At 54.4% G+C, this 24,365-nt stretch overlaps 1 protein-coding gene and 1 non-coding gene across 6 annotated transcripts; both read right to left on the reverse strand.

Annotated features, from left to right (window-relative positions):
• Positions 1-2,285: 2,285 nt before the first annotated feature.
• EEF2 (eukaryotic translation elongation factor 2) lies at positions 2,286-22,676 on the reverse strand. Of its 5 annotated transcripts, none has more exons than XM_063620719.1 (17): positions 22,503-22,663; positions 12,087-12,247; positions 11,557-11,881; positions 10,319-10,533; positions 9,306-9,487; positions 9,004-9,215; positions 8,439-8,617; positions 8,128-8,233; positions 7,525-7,638; positions 7,034-7,172; positions 6,707-6,902; positions 6,002-6,260; positions 5,514-5,621; positions 4,019-4,372; positions 3,628-3,810; positions 3,415-3,547; positions 2,286-2,979 (listed from the first exon to the last, which is right to left on the reverse strand). In XM_063620719.1, exons 3-17 carry the CDS (start codon positions 11,557-11,559, stop codon positions 2,786-2,788), a joined length of 2,577 nt encoding a protein of 858 aa, XP_063476789.1. In that variant the 5' UTR covers positions 11,560-11,881; positions 12,087-12,247; positions 22,503-22,663; the 3' UTR covers positions 2,286-2,785. The 5 variants fall into 5 exon arrangements, with proteins under 5 accessions (XP_063476789.1, XP_063476791.1, XP_063476792.1 ...); XM_063620721.1 differs by having other exon boundaries at positions 12,087-12,244; positions 22,503-22,656; XM_063620722.1 differs by lacking the exon at positions 22,503-22,663 and adding an exon at positions 13,539-14,028.
• Positions 8,703-8,768, reverse strand: LOC129467152 (small nucleolar RNA SNORD37). The gene has a single exon (XR_008652283.1). It is a non-coding gene; the product is annotated as a small nucleolar RNA SNORD37 (small nucleolar RNA).
• Positions 22,677-24,365: the final 1,689 nt, after the last annotated feature.

The following is a 24,365-nucleotide window of genomic DNA, read 5'->3' on the forward strand; positions in this document are numbered from 1 at the left end:
CCAAGGCAGGCAGATCACTTGAGGTAGGAGTTCAAGACCAGCCTAGTCAACATGGTGAAACCCTGTCTATACTAAAAATACAAGTTGGCCAGGCCTGGTGGCACATGCCTGTAATCCTAGCTACTCGGGAGGCAGGCACAGAAGTGCTTGAACCCAGGAGGTGGAGGTTGCAGTGAGCCGAGATCCTGCCACTATACTACAGCCTGGGTGACGGAGGAAGACTCCATCTCAAAGAAAAAAAAAAAAGTGGCAGGGCGTGGTGGCTCACGCCTGTAATTCCAACACTTTGGGAGGCCGCAGCGGGCAGATCACGAGGTCAGGAGATCAAGACCATCCTAGCTAATACGGTGAAACCCCATCTCTACTAATAAATACAAAAAATTCGATAGGCGTGGTGGCGGGCACCTGCAGTCCCAACTACTCGGGAGGCTGAGGCAGGAGAATGGTGTGAACCCAGGAGGTGGAGCCAAGATTGTGCCACTGCACTCCAGCCTGGGTGACAGAGCAAAGGCTCTGTCTCAAAAAAAAAAAAAAATCAGCTTCCACATACCATCTTAATGTTTGTACTACTAAAAAACAATAGGACCCAGTAAGGTGGCTCACACCTGTAACCCCAGCACTTTGGGAGGCTGAGGCGGGCTGATCTCTTGCGGTCAAGAGCTTGAGACCAGCCTGGCCAACATGGTGAAACCCCATCTTACCTAAATATACAAAAACTCCACAGACGTGGTGATAGGCGCCTGTAATTTCAGCTACTCGGGAGGCTGAAGCACAAGAATCGCTTGAACCGTTGAACCCGGAGGCAGAGGCTATAGTGAGCCGAGATCACGCCACTGCACTCCAGCCTGGGCGATAGAGCGAGACTATCAAAACACAGTAATCCAAGTTACCCCAACTGCTGGAAACAGTTACAGCCCCAATTCAACAGCAACAGCCAAGCCAAACCTCAGGCATACCTACATGTGGGCAAAACCTCAGCTGAGGCTTGGCCTTGGCAGTGCAGGGCCAGAGTGGCCCCCGCCTTTGCCAAGAACCCCACAGTGCTACTTCACAGTCCCCACCTGCCTTTCTGAGGACAGAGAAAAAGGTGGAAAATGATCATGTTAACTTTATCAGCACTGACAAGATTAGGCCTCCTCACCTCTTAGCCACCATTTAGAAAAACAAATGAGGCTGGGTGTGGCAGCTCACACCTGAAATCCCAGCACTTTGGGAGGCTGAGGCGGGAGGATTGCTTGAGCCCGGCAGGGAGACCAGCCTGGGCTACACAGTGAGACCCCATTACTACAAAAAAAAAAAAGTAAAAATTAGGTCGGCACAGTGGCTCACGCCTATAATTCCCAGCACTTTGGGAGACCGAGGCGGGCAGATCACTTGAGGTCAGGAGTTCGAGACCAACCAGGCCAGGGCAAAATTCCGTCTCAAAATAAAAATTAGCTGGGCATGGTGTCGCACGCCTGGAGTCCCAGCTACCTGGCAGGCTGAGGCAGGAGAGTCCAGGAGGTGGAGGAGGCAGTGAGCTGATTGCACCACTACACTCATCTGGGAGACAGCAAGACTGTGCCTCTAAAAAAATGTTTAAAATGCCAGGCACGGTGGTACAATCCCAACACTTTGGGAGGCCAAGGCAGGTGGATCACAAGATCAAGATCATCCAGGCCAATATGGTGAAACCTCGTCTCTACTAAAAATATAAAAATTAGCTGGGCGTGGTGGCACATGCATGTAATCCCAGCTACCCAGGAGCCTGAGGCAGGAGAATTGCTTGAACCCGGGTGAAGGTTGCAGTGAGCAGAGATGGTGCCATTCCACTGCAGCCTAGCAAATAATAGAGTGAGACTCCATCTCAAAAAAAAGAAAAAATTTAACAGCAAGCAAATGGGTTTCTAGCAAACTACTCCGGACTGGGGTGACCACAGAAAATCCTGATGGCAGATAGAACTTGTGAGCTCGTCAACAATTCAGAAGGTTGCTGAAGCCTGCAAAGTTCAATCCGGAGCCCCTCGCTCCACAGGGCCATCCAAATGCATTTGAAGTGACATCTTGTAATTCCTTGCCGCACTGATCCTACTTCAAATGCTCAGTAGACCCACGCAGCTGGCAGCTGCTTCTCTGAATGACACACGGGTAAGGGCATTCCCACCATTCCAGAACATTCCACCTAACACTGAGGCAGCCCCAGGCTGCACCTAACTAGGTCCCGGGTCCCCTTCTAGGCTCTGGGGAGCCCTGTACTGGGCAGCCCTGCTCCCCTGCAAAGACACCGTGAAAAATGCAGCACAGAGTCACCACCTTATCAAATTTATTATTCCAATGGCACTAGTACAGCTGGAGGTGCTCATGGTGACACTGCACAGGACTTCCTGCCTGCTAGAAATCATCTACCCACATGTTCCTTTCCCCTTTCTGGGGCAAAAGCCACTACAGGCCATGTACCCAAATAAACTTCTTAATGCGTTTGTTAAAATTTGTTTGGACATCTGAGTTTCCCTCTGAAAAAAATGGAAAAAGTGTTCGGTGTCCCATCCCGCCTCCCCCTCCCCAACCGGCCCAGTAAGTCCCTGCTTAAGAGGGCGTGTCTGCTGCCTTTGGACTCTGGAAATAAATATCGAAAGAAACGGCATCAAGTGTTAAGGTTGAGTGATGGCACGCAGCAGGCCCCAGAAACCTCTCAGGGGAGCGTCGCTGTGTCGGGACAGTCTCCAGGTGTCATCTGAGGATGCAAGAACGTGGTGCTGTGGGTGCTGCGAGTCCCTGGGGCGGCAGGCTCTGCACGAAGGGCTGCCTACAATTTGTCCAGGAAGTTGTCCAGGGCCGGGATGCCTTCCTTCAGGCCCTTGCGCTTGCGGGTCTCCGCCACCACCTGGCTGGGGCGGCTGCTGTTGTCGAAGGGGTCTCCGGGCAGGATCTGCCAGTGGTCGAACACACACTGGGGGAAGGCCTGGCCGCCCGTGTTGGACCTCAGGTCAGCGGTGAAGCCTGCAGAGGAAAGCGAGAAGCTCACAGAGACAAGAAAGTGGCAGGACTCAGTTCCTCAGCCTGAGTCACCCTGCAGACCAGACACTCGGCCTGGTGCTCAGCACTTCACCAAGGGCCTAGCAGGCCGCTCATGGGCCTCATGCCCCTGCTTGTTTGGGACGACCCTGCGCTCCAGCTCGGCTGCTCTACTGGCCCAGGGCCTAGGCCTTCAGAGCTCCGGGCCCAGAGCCCTTCTCACGCTAGGGATAGGAGAGCCCCTCCCCTGGGAATTCAGTGATTTGGAGGTCCACAAGCTGTCAGAAGCTGGGCCACCTGCTAAGTCCATCACCTGCTCCCATCAAGACACCTCCTTTAACACGCTGCTAAGCTTAACTAGGTTTCTGTCCCCCAAACTAGCCTGCCAGGCTCTGTAGGCCACGCCAGGCAGGCACTCACCAAAGGACTCGTTGACGGGCAGATAGGCCTTGACAACAAACATGGGGGTGCCGGCCACCTGGGACTCCTCAAACACGTGGCCCCGCTTCCTGTTCAAAACCCCGTAGATGCCACCGACCACTTGCTCTGGACACTGCCAAAAGAGAAAGACAAGCTGTCAGTGGCCGCTGGGCAGGACAGTGACAGGGTCAGCGGTGGGCGGGCAGACCTCACCTGGATCTCCACAAGGTAGATGGGCTCCATGAGGCGCGGCTGGGCGGTCAGCACACTGGCATAGAGGCAGCGCCGCGCTGTGGGGATGATCTGGCCACCCCCACGGTGGATGGCGTCGGCGTGCAGGGTCACGTCGTGGACATCGAAGCGCACACCCCGCATATTCTCCTCACACAGGGCACCCTGGGGGAGAGGGAGAGCCACCGTCAAGGGCCGGATGCACCTCAGCTGCTTGCCCTCCACCTGCCAAGTCCTGCAGGTCTCCACCAGGGGGACCTGGGGCCTTGCCCGCCTTGGCCTCATTAGGGTCTCTGTCTCAGGAGGCAGGACCTTGAGGTCCCTCCAGAGCCTGGAAACAGGTGTGGTCTGCATATGCTGAGCCGTGCCTCACCTCCTTGGTGGCCCACTGGAAGCCGGCCACCACACTGTCCTTGATCTCGTTGAGGTACTGCACACCCTTGGTGATGTCGGTGAGGATGTTGGGGCCAGTGCCGTCGGGCCCAAAGCACCAGATCTTGCGGGCCTCAGCCACGTCCCACTCGTACTTCTCGGCCAGGTAGCGCGCCCGCTGCTTGAGCTCCTGGCGGGCGGACACCTCGCCTTTATCGATGTCCTCGGCCAGGCCGTCAGGGAAAGGCCGCGCCTTCATGTACAGCCGGTTGTGCTTGTTGGGGGACTTGGAGAGGCAGAGTACGTTCGACTCTTCACTGACCGTCTCGCGGTACGAAACGACTGGGTCAGATTTCTGCAGAGAGAAGAGGAAAGTCCCACACTTGCCTGGAGGAAGAGGTGACCTTACACGCAGAGGCATCCTTAAAAGCTTTTCCTAGCAAGGCGGACCTAATACAGCCTGGCAGAGCCACATCAATCAGAACGAAGTGGAGTCAGTGTTGCACCGCCAAGCACATCTCACACCAGGCAAGGACAAGGAGCAGGGGCTCCACTGAGCTCTCTGGCGCAGAAACCACGTGCTTGTGGAATCTTAAGCATTAACAGCAAAGAAACAAGGTCTGGAGCAGACCTGCCCCGACCCCTCCAGAGCATTTGTGTTTGTGGACAGAAGACAGCAGGATGAGCTGTCTCCGAGTAACAGCCCCGGAGGCCGGGCGTGGTGGCTCACACCTGTAATCCCAGCACTTCGGGAGGCCAAGGTCAGGAGATCGAGACAATCCTGGCTAACACGGTGAAACCCCGTCTCTACTAAAAATACAAAAAAATTAGCCGGGCATGGTGGCCGGCGCCTGAAGTCCCAGCTACTCAGGAGGCTGAGGCAGGAGAATGGCGTGAACTTGGGAGGCAGAGCTTGCAGTGAGCCGAGATCATGCCGCTGCACTCCAGCCTGAGCGACAGAGACGCTTGTCTCAGAAAAAAAAAAAAAAAAAAAAAAAAAAAAAATAGCCCTGGGCCAGGCATGGTGGCTCACACCTGTAATCCCAGCACTTTGGGAGGCCGAGGCGGGGGGATCACGAGGTTAGGAGATCGAGACCATCCTAACACAGTGAAACCCCGTCTCTACTAAAAAATACAAAAAAAAAAAAAAACTAGCCAGGCGTGGTAGCAACGCGCCTGTAGTCCCAGTTACTCAGAAAGCTGAGTGAGGCAGGAGAATCGCTTGAACGCGGGAGGTGGAGGTTCTAGCGAGCCGACATCACGCCACTGCACTCCAGCCTGGGTGACACAGCGAGACTCTATCTCAAAAAAATAAAATAAAAACAGCCCCGCATGCCTGTGGAAGACTGTAAAAAAGAAACTTGAGAAACCTAAGAAGCTGAGACCAAGGCCGAGATCAAGTCTAGGCGCCTGCAGAGCCCAGCTCAGCTCAGCTTTAAAGCAGAGGGCGGGTGTCCGGGATGATGCGTGGGGACAGCTGGTCACTGGCGCCTCACCTTGATGGGGATGCAGGCATGGTCCTCCTCCAGGTCCTTCAGGCAGATCTCCAGGTGCAGCTCGCCGGCGCCAGCGATGATGTGCTCTCCCGACTCCTCGATGATGCACTGAAAGGGACGTATGTGGGTCAGCACCAAAGGGGTAGCGGGCTCTAAACAGGCAGGACCAGGCTCCCAGCTTCCCTTTAGCGAGGGACTCTGCCAGGACAAGATTTCAGGGAAGGTGGCTGGGAAACTGGGACTAGCACAAACTCCTGAAGAAATTTAAGACCCACAAGCTACAGTAAACACGCGCAGGGCAGCCTAGGAGAGGGTGGTGGTTGCCTGGGCGGGAGTCTCCATTCACAGCCACAGCCAAGAACCCCTCCTTTCATGACCAGTCACCCCAATCCGACAACCACAGCAACCCACACAGCCACAACTCAAGCCACAAGCCGTCCCCGCCCCCCCCAGGGTGTCTGCTCCCAGCAGGTGCACTCCGTGCCCACCTGCACCATGGGGTCGGACTTGGCCAGCCGCTTCAGCCCCTCCACCAGCTTGGGCAGGTCGGCTGGGTTCTTGGCCTCCACAGCCACTCTGACAACAGGGCTAACGCTGAACTTCATCACCCGCATGTTGTGCGCGTGCTCGAAGGTGGTGATGGTGCCCGTCTTCACCAGGAACTGGTCCACGCCCACCAGGCCCACAATGTTCCCACAAGGCACGTCCTCGATGGGCTCCACGTAGCGGCCCATCATCAAGATTGTTCTGGAAGAAGCAAAAAGCGGCCGCAGGCCGCAGGGATGGTTGTGCTGGATCCTGGAGGGCCAGGGCAGGTCCCTCCTGAAGTTGGTGGCCCTCCTGCCTGGTCCCAGGGCAGACTGGTGGCCTCCGCAAGGCCCTGACTGCCCCGTGGGGGCTGCCAGGAAACATCCTCTTCGGAATCACTGCCCTCTCCCTGGGTATGGGTTGACGGACGCCACCCACCTGTGCCCAGGAACACAGATGAGCAGGGGTCTGCTGTGCCCTGGGGATTGGAGCTTCTCCAGGAACGCCCTCACTGGGCTAAGGACAAAAGCTGTGGCTGGCACAAGTGTCACCCTATATTCCTTCTATGCTCCTTACTTCTAGCTCTCGACTGAGGAGCCCAAGACTTGGAGTAGGGCAGGGCCCGCAGCAGTGCCGAGGGGCCTGGCCATCACCCAGCGGCTCACCTCTGGATTGGCTTCAGGTAGAGGTCCTCCTTCTTCCCGGGGGTATAGTTGGGCCCCATGATCCTGACCTTCAGGCCGGTAGAGACCAGCCCTGAGAAGACTCGTCCAAAGGCGTAGAACCGACCTTTGTCGGAGGTTGGCACCATTTTGGAAATATACATCATAAGGGGGCCTTTGGGGTCACAGCTTTTAATACCTGAGGAACAGAGAAAACCCGCAAGCTTTATTCCAGTGCAGCTCAGCCTTCTGGAACCCTGCAACCCGCAACCTTGGGCAACACAAAGTCCTCCGGCTGCAACTCAGGGCCCGGCCGCCGGGAACACGTACCCATGGCAGCCTCGTCGTCCGGGGGCCCCTCGTACAGGAGCTCGCAGCGGTACTTCTGGGCCGTCACAGGGGAGGGCAGGTGGATGGTGATCATCTGCAACAAGGCGTCTCCAGCGGGCAGCCAGCGGCGCATCACAGCCTGGGGGGGCAGACAGCAGCGCATGAGACACCTGGGGAGCCCAGGATGGCCCCGTGCACACTTCCTCTCTTGAAGCCAAGGAAGCCAAAGTCAGGAGTAACGTTCTCCAAAGCACGGCCCCTTCTGGAAAGCGGCAAAGGCTGTGCACACTCCTGCCAAGGCCCTCGCCCACACCTGTCCCAGATGGGGCTGGCTGCTGGGATGTCTCCAGCAGCACCCAGAGTCTAAAGCGAAAGGGGCAGCAGCTGTCCCTGCCCAGCTGAGGACTTCAGCCCCCAGGCCTGGGCTGTCAGAGCATCCGGAAGCGGCAGCCTGTGATCCCTCCACCCCGAGGGCTGGGCCCAGGCCGCACCTTCAGCAGGGGTTTGCCTTCTTTGTCCTTGTCCTCGCTGTCCAGTTTGATGTCCAGTTTCTCTATCAGCTTTGCTGTCTCCTCTTTCTTGAAGTTCATGATCGCATCAAACACCTACATTCCCCACCAAGAAACAGGAAAGCCCATTTGGGAACAGCAAGAGGAAGCCTGGCACTGCTTCCTGCTTGGAAGACTCAGGTCAGCACAGGGGGACGCAGCACGGGAGCAGGAGCAGGCCTGGCCTGCCTAGCAAGGGCCCAGCCAGCTGAGCGGATCGGGAGCTGGAAGAAACCTCGTGGTGCAGCAGAGGGAAAAGCCCACTCTCACTCAGACAAGGAGACAAGTTCTGACTCACAAGCACTGAACCACCACCTGTCACCAAAGCCACAAGTTATCCAACCCCCTCCATGCAGGAAAGGTCCCAAGGCTCTGGCTGTGCGGTCCAGATCTTAAGACAGGAGCCCTGACTCCACCTCAGTTACGAGCTGTGCCTCCTCCCATCTCGCACCTGCCCCACAGGGAGATGGGCCCAGTCAAGCTGACAGGCTACCGGCCGGAGCCAATAGTCGCATTGGGAGGGTGTCTAGCGCAGCCCTCACTCACCTTGAAAATGGGGTCAAGGATCAGCTGGCAGAAGGTGCGTGGCAGTTTCTTCCCTTCGGGGCTGGTGGCTGACTTGCTGAACTTGCCATTGGCTGGGTCAAAGTACCTGGCAGGGAGAGGCCAAGCCAACTCAAGTTAGGACCTCCAGGGGATGACTAGGGGGGTGTGGTCGCCAAGTGGACATACTTGGGCAAGACTCTATAGGGTGACTGGTGGGCTTGAGCCATGCTGTGAATAGCGCACCACGCCCCTGCATCGCTGCGACTCCCCCCAGGTGTCAGGAATCCCCGACCATATGCCTTGGGGCTCACCTGTCACCCCACAGCTTCTTCATCATGTCCTCTACTTTCTTGGCCCGCTCGGCAGGCCCCAACTGGCCCTCCCCCTTGGCGGCAAACTTGGCCACGTACATCTCGGCAAACTGCTTCAGGGTGAAGGCCCACCCGTGGAGGCCAGACCCGAAGCCCACGGTACCAAGGACAGGATCGATCTGGAAGTGTGAGAAACGAGAAGCAGCCGTGAGGAGCGCCCCCGCGCAGAGCCTGAAGCTACGGGCTGGGTGCCTCGGGCATGGGCCTCAGACGCTGGATTTCTTCAGTAGGTATCAGGTCAAAGTGAAGAAATGATCAGTCATCACGAAGAGGGGGGCCAGTCCCTCCGCCACCCACGGCACCATTCCCTGAGCTCATCTCTTCCAGCTGCCCAAAGCTCAAGGGCTGGGTCAAGTCAGACGAGAACATTCCAGCCCCCTTCTCTGTCACCCCAACATTCCTGGCAAAAACACACACTTCCAGTCCCCTCAGCTCAACTCTGCTCCCCACGGTCTCCTGCGGATCCCGCTGTGGCCAGCCCAGCATCCAGCCAGGGAGACCGTACCATGATGTTGCCCATGGGGCCGCTCTCGCCCTCGCCGTAGGTGGAAATGATGACGTTCACATTCTCCACGATGCGCTGGAAAGTCTGGTAGAGCTCCTCGGGCTCCAGCTGCAGCTCCAGCAGAGCGCGGTCCATCTTGTTCATCATCAGCACAGGCTTGATGCGCTCGGCAATGGCCTGCCGCAGCACTGTCTCCGTCTGCACACACACGCCTGGGGACGCAGTGCACAGGGCGGCGCTGTCACCCTCAAGCAAGGATGGCCTTGGGTTCCAGGCTCTGCCTCAGGGAACCCACTGCTTACCTGACACGCAGTCTACCACCACCAATGCGCCATCGGTGACTCGGAGGGCAGCTGTCACCTCTGAGGAGAAGTCGACATGCCCGGGGGAATCAATGAGGTTGATGAGGAAGCCGGCACCATCCTTGCTCTGCTTGATGAAGTTCAAGTCATTCTCCGAGAGCTCGTAGAAGAGGGAGATGGCACTGATGGAGGGAGGGACCCGTCAGTGGGACAAGAGCCACACACCTGACCCAGGGAGGCTGGGATGCTGTCAGAAGCCAGGCTGCTCCTCCCTCCATGACTCATCCCTGGAGAGACTCCCACAAGAGCCAACCCACCCTTGTCCTTTGCCCCTGTCCGAGACATGCCACCCCCACGACAGGGAACTCCTGGTACCAGCTCCTCAGAGCCCTTCTGACCAGACATCCTGCCCCACCGACCTGGTCCCAAGATTCATCACACCTGACTCAAAGTAGCAACTACAAGACCCAGCAGGACAGCAAAAGCCTCCAGAGACTCCGACCCTTCCCTCCTCACTTCTGCCCCTGCTCCAGCGGAAATGAAGAGCTTTAGCCAGAGTCCCTCACCATGGGACCAACCCAGGACAAAAAGCAGTTGGGGTCACTGTGCTCTGCGCTCACCCTACTCACATCAGGGGCCAGCAACTAATGTGGAATGAACGCCATCCAGTGCAACACAGGAGCTTCCCGGCATCCCGAGCACTAGCAACACCCTCCCCTCCCAGGTGTGACAGCGAAACCTCTCCAGATATTGTAGGAGTGGGAGCAAGTTCCCCAGGGAGGGAGAACCACTGAGTGAAGCCCCCTCCTCAAAACCTTCCAGCTCGCAGTACCCCCAATCCCTGTGCCTCTCTATCCTGTCTCGCTGGACTGAACCTCACTCATTCTCCCATGAATTAAGAAACCAGGGGAAAGAAACGTTGCCAAGTCTCTCCCCGCCCACCCTGGCCCAGTGGCCTCCAGCTGTCAGGCCAGCACCTCCCTGCCTGGGTACAGAGAGCACGGGGAACTCACGTTGACTTGATAGTGATGCAACGCTCCTGCTCGTCCTTCCGGGTATCAGTGAAGCGTGTCTCCCCGGCCCGGGCCGAGGCGATGATGCCCGCCTTGCACACCAGGGAGTCTGTCAGCGTGGACTTGCCGTGATCCACGTGGGCGATGACAGACATGTTGCGGATGTTGGCCTTCTTGTCCATGATGGCGCGGATCTGGTCTACCGTGAAGTTCACCTGGGTAAGACAGGGTGGCTCAGACCAGCTCTCGATTTCCAGGAACACAGCTTGGCACGGAGCGTTCAGTCCAAACGAACCAGCGTGCCCAAGGCCAGAAGGGGGTTGGTGCTGGGGTGCCCCAAGCCCACCCAATCTTGCCAGCCTAACACCCTTTAAGGGCCACCCCAGAATCTCCAAGAAACCACTGATAGTAGCTGTCATTCGATTGACAACCCGGAAATAAAAGTGCTCAGGAATAAAACTGAGTGGCGACAGATTTCCTTGATACCAGGTTCAAATACTAAAGTCTCCTTTGGGGCCAAACACCTAAGGAATGAACCCTCCCCTAAAACCTCCTCCACGTTGTCACCGGGCCACCCAAACTTCCCCTAGCAAAAAGCTTCATCACAAAATGCAAGGTCACCCCTCGGCAAAGCAGATCAGACAAGGCCACCCACCCCAGGAAATAACGGGGAGCCGGAACGGCCCTAACCGCCACAAGCCTACACCTCGTGTCTCAGAAACAGTCTTTGTATATTTGGGAGTCACAAGGACAAGTGCCTAGGGTCGACAGTTAACAGCATCAGGAAAAGGTATTTGGAAGGAAAAAGGGGGCCTTTCAGGTGTCGCTTTGCTCGTTCTGCCATTTCCCTGCCGCCCCTAGACCCCCGGCAGAAAATCGATCTCAAACTCGCGGCCCGCGGGTTACATAAGGCGCCTCCCTGTCTCCCCGTTTCCACCGCGGTGCCCGCCATTACTACGCCTGCCACATCATCATACCCCACCCCCACCCCCGCTAACACCCCAGCTCCAGCCAGGTCTAGGCAAGGTTACGGCGCCCTCGGAAGCGGAGAAGGGGCTCGGTGAACAGCGCGGCGCACAGACATGGCGGCGGCCGCTTCCCCAGCCCCGGCTCCTCCGGCCCCGCAGCCGCTACGTCTCCTCCTGGCACGGGGGGCCCCAGCGTCCCAGGCTAGGCAGCGTCGGCCCCGCGGAGGCCCCGCCGCAGTTCTGGGACACCAGCGAGGCAGGGTTACTCACCATGGTGGCGGATGGCGGTGGATTCTCCCAGGTAGAACCGAAAGAAGCGAGTCGCGCCGAGGATGGCGGCGACGACGGCGGAAGAGAACGCTGACGTCAACACTCAGCTTTTTATAGGCGGACGCCGGTTGGGTGGGTCATGTGACTGCGCTGCGGAGGAGGGGCGAAGGGACGCCGCGCAAGCGCACGGAGGCGTGTGCCCCCCACCCCGTTAACCCATTCGGCGCCGGTGCGGCGCTCTAGGATACAAGCTGGGCATCTCGGGGGCGGTGGTCGCCCTCGGTGTGCAGTGTTCAGGTGCACAAAGTAAAGAGCGCCGTTTTAGCTGAGAACAAGAACCATAGCAACGATATTAGCTTACAAATTGTCCAGTACTTCTATTAAAACCAATTTACAAGGTGAATCGAGTCTGTGGATTATACCCGAGTCAATTTCTCTGTTTGGGCATTGTTACGTAAGATGATACCCCTGGGAGAAGCCGAGGGAAAAAGGACACTGGCGACCACTATACTGTTTTTGCAACTCCTTACCTGTAATTATTTAAAAGTAAAAAGCTTTATAAGAAGCAGGCATCGGGCCGGGCGCGGTGGCTCACGCCTGTAATCCCAGCACTTTGGGAGGCCTAGGCGGGCGGATCACGAGGTCAGGAGATCGAGACCATCCTGGCTAACACGGTGAAACCCCGTCTCTACTAAAAAAAAAATACAAAAAATTAGCCGGGCGAGGTGGCGGGCACCTGTGGTCCCAGCTACTTGGGAGGCTGAGGGAGGAGAATGGCGTGAACCCGGGAGGCGGAGCTTGCAGTGAGCCGAGATCGCGCCACTGCACTCCAGCCTGGGCGACAGAGCGAGACTCCATCGAAAAAAAAAAAAAAAAAAAAAAAAGAAGCAGGCATCGGAATCACTGATCCCGCAAGTGCACACTGAGCATCTATGCACCAGGCATTGTTAGGGGTTTTGTGGATATAGCAGTGGACCAAACACCTTGCTAGCTTGACCACACTGCGTGTTCTTCTACCAGCTACTAGGATTTCTCTGTGCCTCAATTTCACCTGCTCGGAGGTGATCAATACCACCCTATTGTTTGGGGGAGTGTACAACGAACTAAAGACATCTAAAAGAATTAGGACCGTGCCTGATACCCAACGCTCAATAAACGCTATCTATTTTAATTAGCTAAGATTGCTATTAATAAAACAGTTATTTATTTCGGGACTGGTTTGCCATGTCCCAGGCACCCGGCTAAGCGGTTTACTGGCACAATTTCATTTTCTATTTCATTTCCTCTCCAGGGGGAGGCGCAGGAAGACTGTTTAGCATTTGTGTCCTAATCTGACCCTAAGAAACAGTTGAATGTATTTCATATCTCATGAATTGGCATTCAATTGAGTATCTCTATTCCTTATGAAGAGCCCAACCCGCTGTTTAGCACACAGTAGGTACTCAGCATTTCTTGCATGAATGATGTTCTCACAGTGCAAATGAACCCCCTGCGGTACATCTTTCCTTAAACTCACTTTGTGAAACAGGAGAGCCATTGCAGTGCTTTTCCTGGGCTGAGAGAGGGGGAGGTGTGGATCCACAAAAAACAATGCAAATTCCAGCCTGGAATCTAAAATAAACCTGTACACTCCTCCTCCTCCTCACCAATGCTTCGGGCACTTTGCTTTACAAAGCGCTGTCTCAACCTTGGGTTTACATTTAACGGATGATTGCTCTTGCTATCACCATTTAACCCAATGGAAAACTGAAAAGTATCTTCTGAAAGGATTGAGGCTCTGAAAGGCAGAGGGCGTGGCAGGGAGCAGATGTGAGCGCCCGGGGTCCCTAACCAACTACACCTGTGCCTGTGACGCGTTTAATGTTAAGTTACAAGTCAAGCGCATGCGCCATTTGGGGCATGAGTTTTTAGCAGAGGGGTATTCGGTTTCGCATTATTAATAATAAAATTCTTCAAAATCTTTAAATGCACTGAGCACCTACCTACTACGTGTTGCGTTTCCCATTGGGCGCTTCGCAGGCGTTTTTCCCTTGCAAAGTGGGAGCATTTCAGAGATGTAATGGAAAGGTTTTCATTAAAAGAGGGGTTAGGCGAGAGGCGGAGGTTGCAGTTAGCTGAGATCGCGCCACTGCACTCCAGCCTGGCGACAGAGCGAGATTCCGTCTCAAAAAATTTTTTAAAAATTTAAAAAATTAAAGAGGGGTTAGACTGGGTGCGGTGGATCACGCCTGTAATCCCAGCACTTTGGGAGGCCCAGGAAGGCAAATCACCTGACGTCAGGAGTTCGAGACCAGCCTACCCAACATGGAGAAACCCCATTTTTACTAAAAATAAAAAAATTAGCCCGGTGTGGTGGTGAATGCCTGAAATCCCAGCTACTTGGGAGGCTGAGGCAGGAGAACCGCTTGAACCCGAGAGGCGGAGGTTGCAGTGAGCCGAGATCACGCCACTGCACTCCAGCCTGTGCGACTAAGAATAAGGCTGTCTCAAAAAAAAAAAGGGGGGGGAGGGGCTGTTCACAGGTATCCCGGAACTTAATAAAAGAGGGGTTGAATTTCTTCTCAAGTGCATGGATTGCTTATTAAAAAGTTCTAATATCATGTAATTTAAAGAACTAGGGGGAGAGCTTACGGGAAAAAGGAGAATTTTCAACCCCACAGCTGCAGGGATGGAGCCAGGTATTGGCAGGGAAGGATGTCTCCCACTGTCATCCCCACATCCACGAAGAGCAGAATCCTGGAGTACCACAAGCAGCCACAACCAGGTCAGCTGTAATAAGTACAATAATAAATATAGGCTGCGTTTAAAGGGTGGGGACCAATAAAAAATTCACCTCTGCAGAGAAGCTCCGCTGCGCATGCGCCTGCTGCGGCGCCAGGAGGGCTCAGAGACCGCAGTAGCGGCCCCTGCTGACCGACAGTCGCCAGTGCAGGCCTCTCGACACTGCCTTTTTTTTTTTTTTTTTTTTTTTTTTTTTTTTTGAGACCGAGTCTCGCTCTGTTGCCAGGCTGGAATGCATTGGTGCGGTCTCAGCTCACTGCAACGTCCGCCTCCCGGGTTCAAGCGATTCACCTGCCTCAGCCTCCCGAATAGCTGGGATTACAGGCGCCTGCCACTGAGAGGTGACAGCATGCTGGCAGTCCTCACAGCCCTCGCTCGCTCTTGGCGCCTCCTCTGCCTGGGGTCCCACTTTGGCGGCACTTGAGGAGCCCTTCAGCCCACCGCTGCACTGTGGGAGCCCCCTTCTGGGCTGGCCAAGGCGGGAGCCGGCTCCCTCAGCTTGCAGGGAGGCGTGGAGGGAGAGGCGCGAGCGGAACCGGGGCTGCGCACGGCGCTTGCGGGCCGGCTGGAGTTCCGGGTGGGCGTGGGCTTGGGGGGCCCCCGCACTCGGAGCAGCTGGCCAGCCCTGCCAGCCCCGGGCAATGAAGGACTTAGCACCTGGGCCAGCGGCTGCAGAGGGTGTACTAAGTCCCCCAGCAGTGCCAGCCCACCTGCACTGCGCTGGATTTCTCACCGGGCCTTAGCTGCCTTCCCGCGGGGCAGGGCTCGGGACCTGCAGCCCGCCATGCCTGAGCCTCCCACTCCCTCCATGGGCTCCTGTGCTGCCCGAGCCTCCCTGACGAGCGCCACCCCCTGCTCCACGGCGCCCAGTCCCATCAACCACCCAAGGGCTGAGGAGAGCGAGCGCACGGCGTGGGACTGGCAGGCAACTCCACCTGCAGCCCCGGTGCGGGATCCACTGGGTGAAGCCAGCTGGGCTCCTGAGTCTGGTGGAGATGTGGAGAACCTTTATGTCTAGCTCAGGGATTGTGAATACACCAATCAGCACCCTGTGTCTAGCGCGGGGGTTTGTGAGTGCACCAATCGACGCTCTGTATCTAGCTGCTCTGGTGGGGCCTTGGAGAACCTTTGTGTCCATACTCTGTATCTAACTGATCTGATGAGGACGTGGAGAACCTTTATGTCTAGCTCAGGGATTGTAAACGCACCAATCAGCGCCCTGTCAAAACAGACCACTAGGCTCTACCAATCAGCAGGACGTCGGTGGGGCCAGATAAGAGAATAAAAGCAGGCTGCCCCAGCCAGCAGTGGCAACCCACTTGGGTCCTCTTACACGCTGTGGAAGCTTTGTTCTTTCGCTCTTTGGGTCCACACTGCTTTTATGAGCTGTAACAATCACCGCGAAGGACTGCAGCTTCACTCCTGAGCCAGCGAGACCACGAACCCACCAGAAGGAAGAAACTCTGAACACATCCGAACATCAGAAGGAACAAACTCCGGACAGGCCACCTTTAAGAACCGTAACACTCACCGCGAGGGTCCGCGGCTTCATTCTTGAAGTCAGTGAGACCAAGAACCCACCAATTCCGGACACACCACCACGCCCAGGTAATTTTTTTGTATTTTTAGTAGAGACGGGGTTTCATCATGTTGGCCGGGCTGGTCTTGAAGCCCTGACCTTGTGATCCGCCCGCCTTGGCCTCCCAAAGCACTGAGATTACAGGCGTGAGCCACCGCGCCCGGCCAACACTGTCTTTTAACGGTTTATTGAGCGTTTACTAGGACCTGACCTCACGGTCCTTTAAATCAAATACTTCAGCTAACCTACCCACACCCTGGGCTTCGGGTGGCCTCCTTTACGCCTGAGAAAATGGAGACTCAGAGAAGTTAAGTCATTTGCCCATGTTCACAGAGCTAGTAAAGGTGCACCCAAATCCGACTCAAGGAGTGGTTTCATCAGGAAGGAGCCCGGTCCTGCAACTGTTGTCCAGATGCATTTCAGATTTGGGAAAAAGGGCCAGACGTGGTGGTTTATGCCTGTAATCCCAGCACTTTGGGAGGCAGAAATGGGCAGATCACCTGAGGTTAGGAGATTGAGACCAGCCTGACCAATATGGCAAAACCCCATCTCTACTAACAATACAAAAATTAGCCAGTCTTGGTGGCGGGCACCTGTAATCCCAGCTACTCGGGAGGCTGAGGCAAGAAAACCGCTTGAACCGGGGAGGTGGAGGTTGCAGTGAGCCAAGATCAGGTCACTGCACTCCAGCCTGGGTGAAAGAGTGAGACTGTCAAAAAAAAAAAAAAAAAAAAAGGAAAAGGAAAACAAAGCCAGACGCACTGAGTTTACACTTGGCTTCTTCCCTCTCTGGCTGTGTGACCTTGGGCAAGTTACTGAACCTCTCTGCGCCACGGGTGCTACATGTAATATATTAAATCGTAACAGAATCGGTTTTATAGGGCTCTTGTGAGATTTAAAGAAATGAATAGAAATAGGTCAGACATGGTACTCACACCTGTAATCCCAACAACTTGGGAGGTCGAAGTGGGAGGATTGCTTGAGCCCAGGAGTTTGACCCCAGCCTGGGCAACATAAGGAGACCCCTGTCTCCATTAAAATAATAATAATTATAACAAGCCATGAGTGGTGGCGCGTGCCTGTAATCCCAGCTACTCAGGAGGCTGAGGCACAAGAATTGCTTGAACCTGGGAGGCAGAGGTTGCCGTGAGCCAAGATCTTGCCACTGCACTCCAGCCTGGGCAACAGAGCGAGATTCTGTCTCAAAATAAATAAATACATAAATGAGCTTGGCTTGGTGGCATCTGCCTGTGGGCTGAGGTGGGATCATTGCTTGAGCCCAGGAGTTTGAGGCTGCCGTCAGCTGTGATTTCACTACTGCACTCCAGCCTGGGAGACACAGCAAGACTCTGTCACATGCACAGACAAAATTAAAGCATCTAATATACCAGTACCTGGTATAGGATAATCCATATTAAGAATGGACTCTGGCCAGGTGTGGTGGCTCATGCCTGTAATCCCAGCATTTTGGGAGGCCCAGGCAGGTGGATCATGAGCTCAGGAGATTGAGACCATCCTGGCCAACATGGTGAAACCTCGTCTCTACTAAAAATACAAAAAAATTAGCTGGATGTGGTGGCACGTGCCTGTAATCCCAGCTACTCGGGAGGCTGAGGCACAAGAATCGCTTGAACCTAGGAGGTGGAGGTTGCAGTGAGCCGAGATTGCACCGCTGCACTCCAGCCTGGGTGACAGAGCGAGACTCTGTCTCAAAAAAAAAAAAAAAAAAAAAGCCGGGCGTGGTGGCTCACGCCTGTAATCCCAGCACTTTGGGAGGCCGAGGCGGGCAGATCACGAGGTCAGGAGATCGAGACCATCCTGGCTAACACGGTGAAACCCCGTCTCTACTAAAAACACAAAAAATTAGCCGGGCGTAGTGGCGGGCGCCCGCAGTCCCAGCTACTCAGGAGGCTGAGGCAGGAGAATGGCGCAAACCCGGGAGGCGGAGCTTGCAGTGAGCCAAGATCTCGCCACTGCACTCCAGCCGGGGCGACAGAGCGAGACTCCGTCTCAAAAAAAAAAAAAAAAAAAAAAAAAGTGTATTTTCTCTTTTGGATGATTAAACAAACGGGTTCAGGGAGGCCTGGTGAGTCTGTGTAGTAAGAACAGGCACAGTGGCTCATGCCTGTAGTCCCAGCACTTTGGGAGGCGGAGGTGGGTGAATCACTTGAGGTCAGGAGTTGGAGACCAGCCTGGCCAACATGACGAAACCCCATCTCTACTAAAAATACAAAAATCAGCCGGGCGTGGTGGTGGGCGCCTGTGGTCCTAACTACTCAGGAGGCTGAGGCAAGAGAATTGCTTGAACTCAGGAGGCCGAGGTTCCAGTGGACAGAGATCACGACACGGCACTCCAGCCTGGGTGACAGTGGGAGACTCCACACCCCGAAAAGAAAGAAAAAAGGCCGGGCGCAGTGGCTCATGCCTGTAATCCCAGCACTTTGGGAGGCCAAGGTGGGCGGGGCCAGCCTGGCCAACATGGTGAAACCCCGTCTCTACCAAAAACACAAAAGTTAGCTGGGCATGGTGGTGCGTGCCTGTAATCCCAGCTACTCGGGAGGCTGAGACACGAGAATCGCTTGAACCCGGGAGGCAGAGGTTGCAGTGAGCCGAGATCATGTCATTGCACTCCAACCTGGGCAACAAGAGCGAAACTCCATTTCAAAAAAAAAAAAAAGAAACTAAAAAAAAAAAAAGAATAGGAGCTCCAAGCAAAAGCTGGTACTTCTGACCACATAGCTATGCAGAGCCTTTATGGTGAATACGGATTTATGCAGCCCCAGATTACTGAGGCTTAAACTGAGGGTCTCGGTCTGTCCAGACTCCCCCTTCTGCTGAGGGCTCCCAGTGCAACCTCAGGGACGTGCATTAGAGCCTTCAGCCACCTGTTTTGCATTTCTTTGTTTTTTTGGCTGCCTGGGGGCCTCCGGAGTAGGGGATTTTTCCACTGGGCCACACCCACCTTGCCCGCAAACACAAGCATCAGTTTTTCCCCTGGTTTTCAACTTCTCCCGAAACGCAGTTCCTAACATTCCTCAGACCCTGGCACTCGTGTGTTCAGCAAACATGGGACCCAGCTTTAAAACACTCGGAAATCCCTGCCCTCTGGAGATGGCGGGCTGGAGAGGAAATAGCCAATCAAGTATCTGCACAAATGGAAGCTCTCAAATTGCACCAGGAGGGAGAGGGAGACTGAGTAACGAAAGGGCATAATAGAGGAGGATAGGCCGGGCGCGGTGACTCACGCCTGTAGTCCCAGCACTTTGGGAGGCGGAGGCAGGTGGATATCCTGAGGTCAGGAGTTCGAGACCAGCCTGGCCAACCTGGTGAAACCTCGTTTCTACTAAAAATACAAAAATTAGCCAGGTGTGGTGGCATGCAGCTGTAGTCCCAGTTAGTCGGGAGGCTGAGGCAGGAGAATCACTTGAACCCACGAGGCAGAGGTTGCAGTGAGCTGAGATTGACCTACGGCACTCCAGCCTGGGTGACAGAGTAAGACTTCATCTCATAAAAATGAAAAAACAAAAACAAAAACAGGAGAGGACTGAGATCTATCGTGGGGAATCAGGGAGGGCATCATGAAGGAGGTGATTTTATTTTTTTCTTGAGACGGAATCTCGCTCTGTCGCCCAGGCTGGAGTGCAGTGGCACAATCTCGGCTCACTGTAAGCTCTGCCTCTCGGGTTCACGCCATTCTCCTGCCTCAGCCTCCCGAGTAGCTGGGACTACAGGTGCCTGCCACAACGCCCGGCTAATTTTTTGTATTTTTTTTGTTTGTTTGTTTTTTGTTTTTTTTTGAGACAGAGTCTCGCTCTGTCGCCCGGGCTGGAGTGCAGTGGCGCAATCTCGGCTCACTGCAAGCTCCGCCTCCCGGGTTCACGCCATTCTCCTGCCTCAGCCTCCGAGTAGCTGGGACTACAGGCGCCCGCCACCGCGCCCGGCTAATTTTTTTGTATTTTTTAGTAGAGACGGGGTTTCACCGTGGTCTCGATCTCCTGACCTCGTGATCCGCCCGCCTCGGCCTCCCAAAGTGCTGGGATTATAGGTGTGAGCCACCGCGCCCGGCCAAATAATAATAATATTAAAATAAAGTGTAATCTATATACAGAAAGAACATGAATGGAATGTATAAAGCCTGTGATTGTCACAAACTGAAAACACTCCAATACCCAGCACCAAGATCTAACAACACACAACGTGACCAGGCCCCAGAAACACCCTGTGCCCTGCCAAGGATAATCACCCTATCTCCTAACACAGATTTTTTTGTGTGTGGCCTATTTTTGAGCTTCTCACACCTTGATGGTGCAGCACAGCCTCTTCTGGATCCAGCCTCTTCTTGCACTCAACGTTACCTAGAAGGATTTGTCCACTTTGTGGGTGGCTGGCATTTGTGCATCCTCACTGCTGTATTCTCTTTTTTTGAGACGGAGTCTCACTCTGTGTCCCAGGTTGGAGTGCAATGGTGCAATCTCAGCTCACTGCAACCTCCACCTCCTGAGCTCAGGTGAGTCTCCTGCCTTAGCCTCCCAAGTAGCTGGAACTAAAGGCACGTGCCACCACGCCCAACTAATTTCTGTATTTTTAGTAGAGATGGGGTTTCGCCATGTTGCCCAGGCTGGTCTTGAACTCCTGGCCTCCAGTGATCTGTCTGCCTCTGCCTCCCAAAGTGCTGGGATTACAAGCGTGAGCCACTGTGCCCGGCTGCCCCAGGGGATGTCTTTTTTCCCACAAGATGTTGCCCAGGCTGGTCTGGAACCATAGGTTCAACTGGTTCCCCTGCCACAGACTCCTGAGCAGCTGGTGTTACAGGCAGGAACCCGAGCACCTGACAAACCTCCCACGTGGATTCTGCTCCAAGGGGACACTCAGCAATGTCTGGAGATACGCATGGTTCTCACGACTTGGGGTGCTCCTGGCATAGAGTGGGCGGAGGCCAGGGATGCTGCTCAGCACCCGAAAGTGCTCAGGACAACCCCACCCCGGAGAAGGATCTGGCCCCAAATGTTGATGATGTTGAGGTTGCAATTTAAATCCTGCCTCAATTATTTGGAAAAAACATTGAGACACGAGAATAAACTCCCGATGGGGTGAACAGCATATATCAGGGAGACCCCAGCTCCCAGGATTCTCCTCCTCTCTCCCTCCCCACTCAGGGTGTGAATTTCAATGTGCGCAGCCTCCTGGGACCTCAGCAGGGCAGAGGATCAAGAGACACAGAGTCTCCTGGAGGTCCGTGGAATCCCCTAACCCAGGGGGTCTCAGCCAAGGTCCATCCTGCCTCCCCAGGGGACACTGGCAATGTCTGGGGACATTTGTGCTTGCCCTGGCAGAATGGGTGCTCTGGACGGCCCCACCCAAGAGAATTATCTAGTTGTCAATAGTGCTGTGCTTTAGAAGCGCTGAACATAATTGTTTAAAATTATGAAATGCAGAAACTATTTCAGAGTTGCTACGTAGGTTGTATTCATTCATTCCATACATACTTACAGAGCACTTTGTATGTGCCAGGCATTAACTGAGGGACTGGGGACACAGACCTGGTGGGGCTGACATTCTAGTGAAGGTGAGAGCAGGGAGGTGATGGGGCAGGTTGTGCACGGCCTTGTAGGCCTCAGGGAAGACTGGCGCTTTTATCCCGAGGAAGGTGGGAGCCATAGAGGGCGGTGGGCAGAGGGGGGACAGGGTTTGACTCGGGTGCTCACACACGCCCTCTGCTGGCTGCTGTGAGGAGAACAGACTGTAGGTGGGAAGGGCAGGAGGTTGAAATCAGCTGAAAAAAAGCAGCAGGTTCCCCCAGCTCAGGGTACCTTAGGGCACTGGAAACCCGCTGTGTGAGCAGCTTGCACCTGGGCCCTTTGCACTGCCCCATGGGACTTGGAGGACTTGGGACACAGATGCCAACATGATGTTCATTTGGCCTGCTGTGGTGTGTTTGTTTAGACAGAGTCTCGCTCTGTGGCCAGGCTAGAGTGCAGTAGCACAATCTCAGTTCACTACAACTTCAACCTCCTGGGTTCAAGAGATTCTCCTGGCTCAGCCTCCCGAGTAGCTGGGATTGGCGCCGGCTAATTTTGTATTTTTAGGAGAGATGGGGTTTCTCCGTGTTGGTGAGGCTGGTCTCGAACTCCCGACCTCAGGTAATCTCCCCGCCTCAGCCTCCCAAAGTGCTAGGATTAGAGGCGTGAGTCACCGCACCCCTCGGAGTCTATCTTTTCAAATCTCTTGTGTATATGCCCAGAAGTGGGATTGCTGCCTTGTTAATGTTTCTCAAACAGCCGGGCGCGGTGGCTCACGCCTGTAATCCCAGCACTTTGGGAGACCGAAGAGGGCGGATCACAATGTCAGGAGTTAGAGAACAGCCTGGCCAGCATGGTGAAGCCCCGTCTCTACTAAAAATACAAAAATTCGCTGGGCATGGTGGCGCGCCTGTAGTCCCAGCTACTCGGGAGGCTAAGGTAGGAGAATCGCTTGTGCCCGGGAGGCGGAGGTTGCAGTGAGCCTAGATCGCGCCACTGCACTCCAGCCTGGACGACAGAGCGAGACTCCGTCTCAAAAAAAAAAAGAAGATAATTGAAACAATTACCCTCCTAGGTAGAAAGTCCCTGTTGATGGGGTACATCTGTTCAGCAGCGGTGTTGAGAGCTCAAGCTCTTTTTAACGCTTTTCCTTGCTGTCCCCAAAGTATTGCCTTCATCCTCGTAGTCCAAAGCGTCCACCATAACATTCACATTTCAGCCAATAGGAAGAAGGAAAAAGAAAAACGGGAAAAGAGTTTACATGCCACTCCTGCTATTGGTCAGAATGGTGTCACGTGACCATACTCAGCTGCAAGGGTCGGTGGGAAATGTAGTCTTTTTTTCTGGGAGGCCACGTGTTCGGCTTAAAATTGTCTTTTTTTCTTTTTCTTTATTTCTTTTAGACGGAGTTTTGCTCTTGTTGCCCAGGCTGGAGTACAGTGACGCGATCTCGGCTCACTGCAACCTCCGACTCCCGGGTTCAAGCGATTCTCCTGCCTCAGCCTCCTGAGTAGCTGGGATTACAGGCGCACACCATCACGCCCAGCTAATTTTTTGTATTTTTAGTACAGACGGGGTTTCATTATTTTAGCCAGGCTGGTCTCGAACTCCTGACCTCAGATGATCCACCTGTCTCGGCCTCCCAAAGTGCAGGGATTACCAGCGTGAGCCACCACGCCCAGCCTTTTTCTTTCTTTCCTTCCTTCCTTCCTTTTCTTCCTTTCTTCCTTCGTTCCGTCCTTCCTTTTTTCGTTCCTTCTCTCCTTTCTTCCTTCTTTTTTTCTTTCCTTACTTGTTTCTTTTTTCTTTTCTTTTTTGTTTTTCTGAGACAGAGTCTTGCTGTGTCGCCCAAGCTGCAGGGTGCAGTGGTGCATTCATAGCTCATTTTAGCCTCCAACTCCTGCATTCAAGCAATCCTTCTGTCTCAGCCTCCATAGTAGCAGGCATGCACCGCCACATCCAGGTAATTTTTAAATTTTTTTAGAGTTGGAATCTCACTATGTCGCTGAGGCTGGTTTTGAGCTCCTAACCTCCAGGAACCCTCCTGCCTCTGTTGTTTTCTTTTCTTTTCTTTTTTGTAGAGACAGGGTCTTGCTGTGTTTCCCAAGCTGGTCTTGAACTCCTGGGTCCAAGGGATCCTCCCACTTCAGCTTTCCAAGGTGCAGGATTACAGGCATGAACCATCACACTCAGCCAATTTTTTTTTTTTCTTTTTCACAAAGCACCAAAGAAGAAGCACAGCTGTGTTATTTGTTGTTTTTGTTTGTTTGTTTGTTTGGGGGTTTTTGGGTTTTTTTGAGATGGAGTTTTGCTCTTGCTGCCCAGGCTGGAGTGCAATGGCGCGATCTCGGCTCACTGCAACTTCTTCCTGGGTTCAAGCGATTCTCCTGCCTCAGCCTCCCAAGTAGCTGGGATTACAGGCATGTGCCACCACGCCCGGCTCATTTTGTATTTTTTGTAGAAAGGGGGTTTTTCCATGTTGATCAGGCTGGTCTCAAACTCCGGACCTCAGGTGATCCACCCGCCTCGGCCTTCCAAAGTGCTGGGAATACAGGCGTGAGCCAATGCACTGGGCCTAATTTTTGTATTTTTAGTAGAGACGGGGTTACACCATGTTGGCCATGATGGTCTCAATCTCTTGACCTCGTGATTCACCTGCCTTGGCCTCCCAAAGCGCTGGAATTACAGGCGTGAGCCACCGCGCCCGGCCAATTTTTTATTTTTTGTAGAGACAGGGCCTCCCTACATTGCCCGGGTTAGTCTTGAACTCCTGGACTTAAGCAATCCTCCAGCCTTGGCTGCCCAAAGTACGGGAATACAGGTGTGAGCCACTGGGCCTGGCAGACATTTCTTATTCTGAAATAATTATAGATTCAAAGGGAGTTGCAAGTATAGGACAAACACGTTCTATGTGCCTGCCACCAAGCTTC

The sequence above is a fragment of the Symphalangus syndactylus genome, chromosome 17 (genome assembly GCF_028878055.3).
Source record: "Symphalangus syndactylus isolate Jambi chromosome 17, NHGRI_mSymSyn1-v2.1_pri, whole genome shotgun sequence".
NCBI classification, from domain to species: domain Eukaryota; kingdom Metazoa; phylum Chordata; class Mammalia; order Primates; family Hylobatidae; genus Symphalangus; species Symphalangus syndactylus.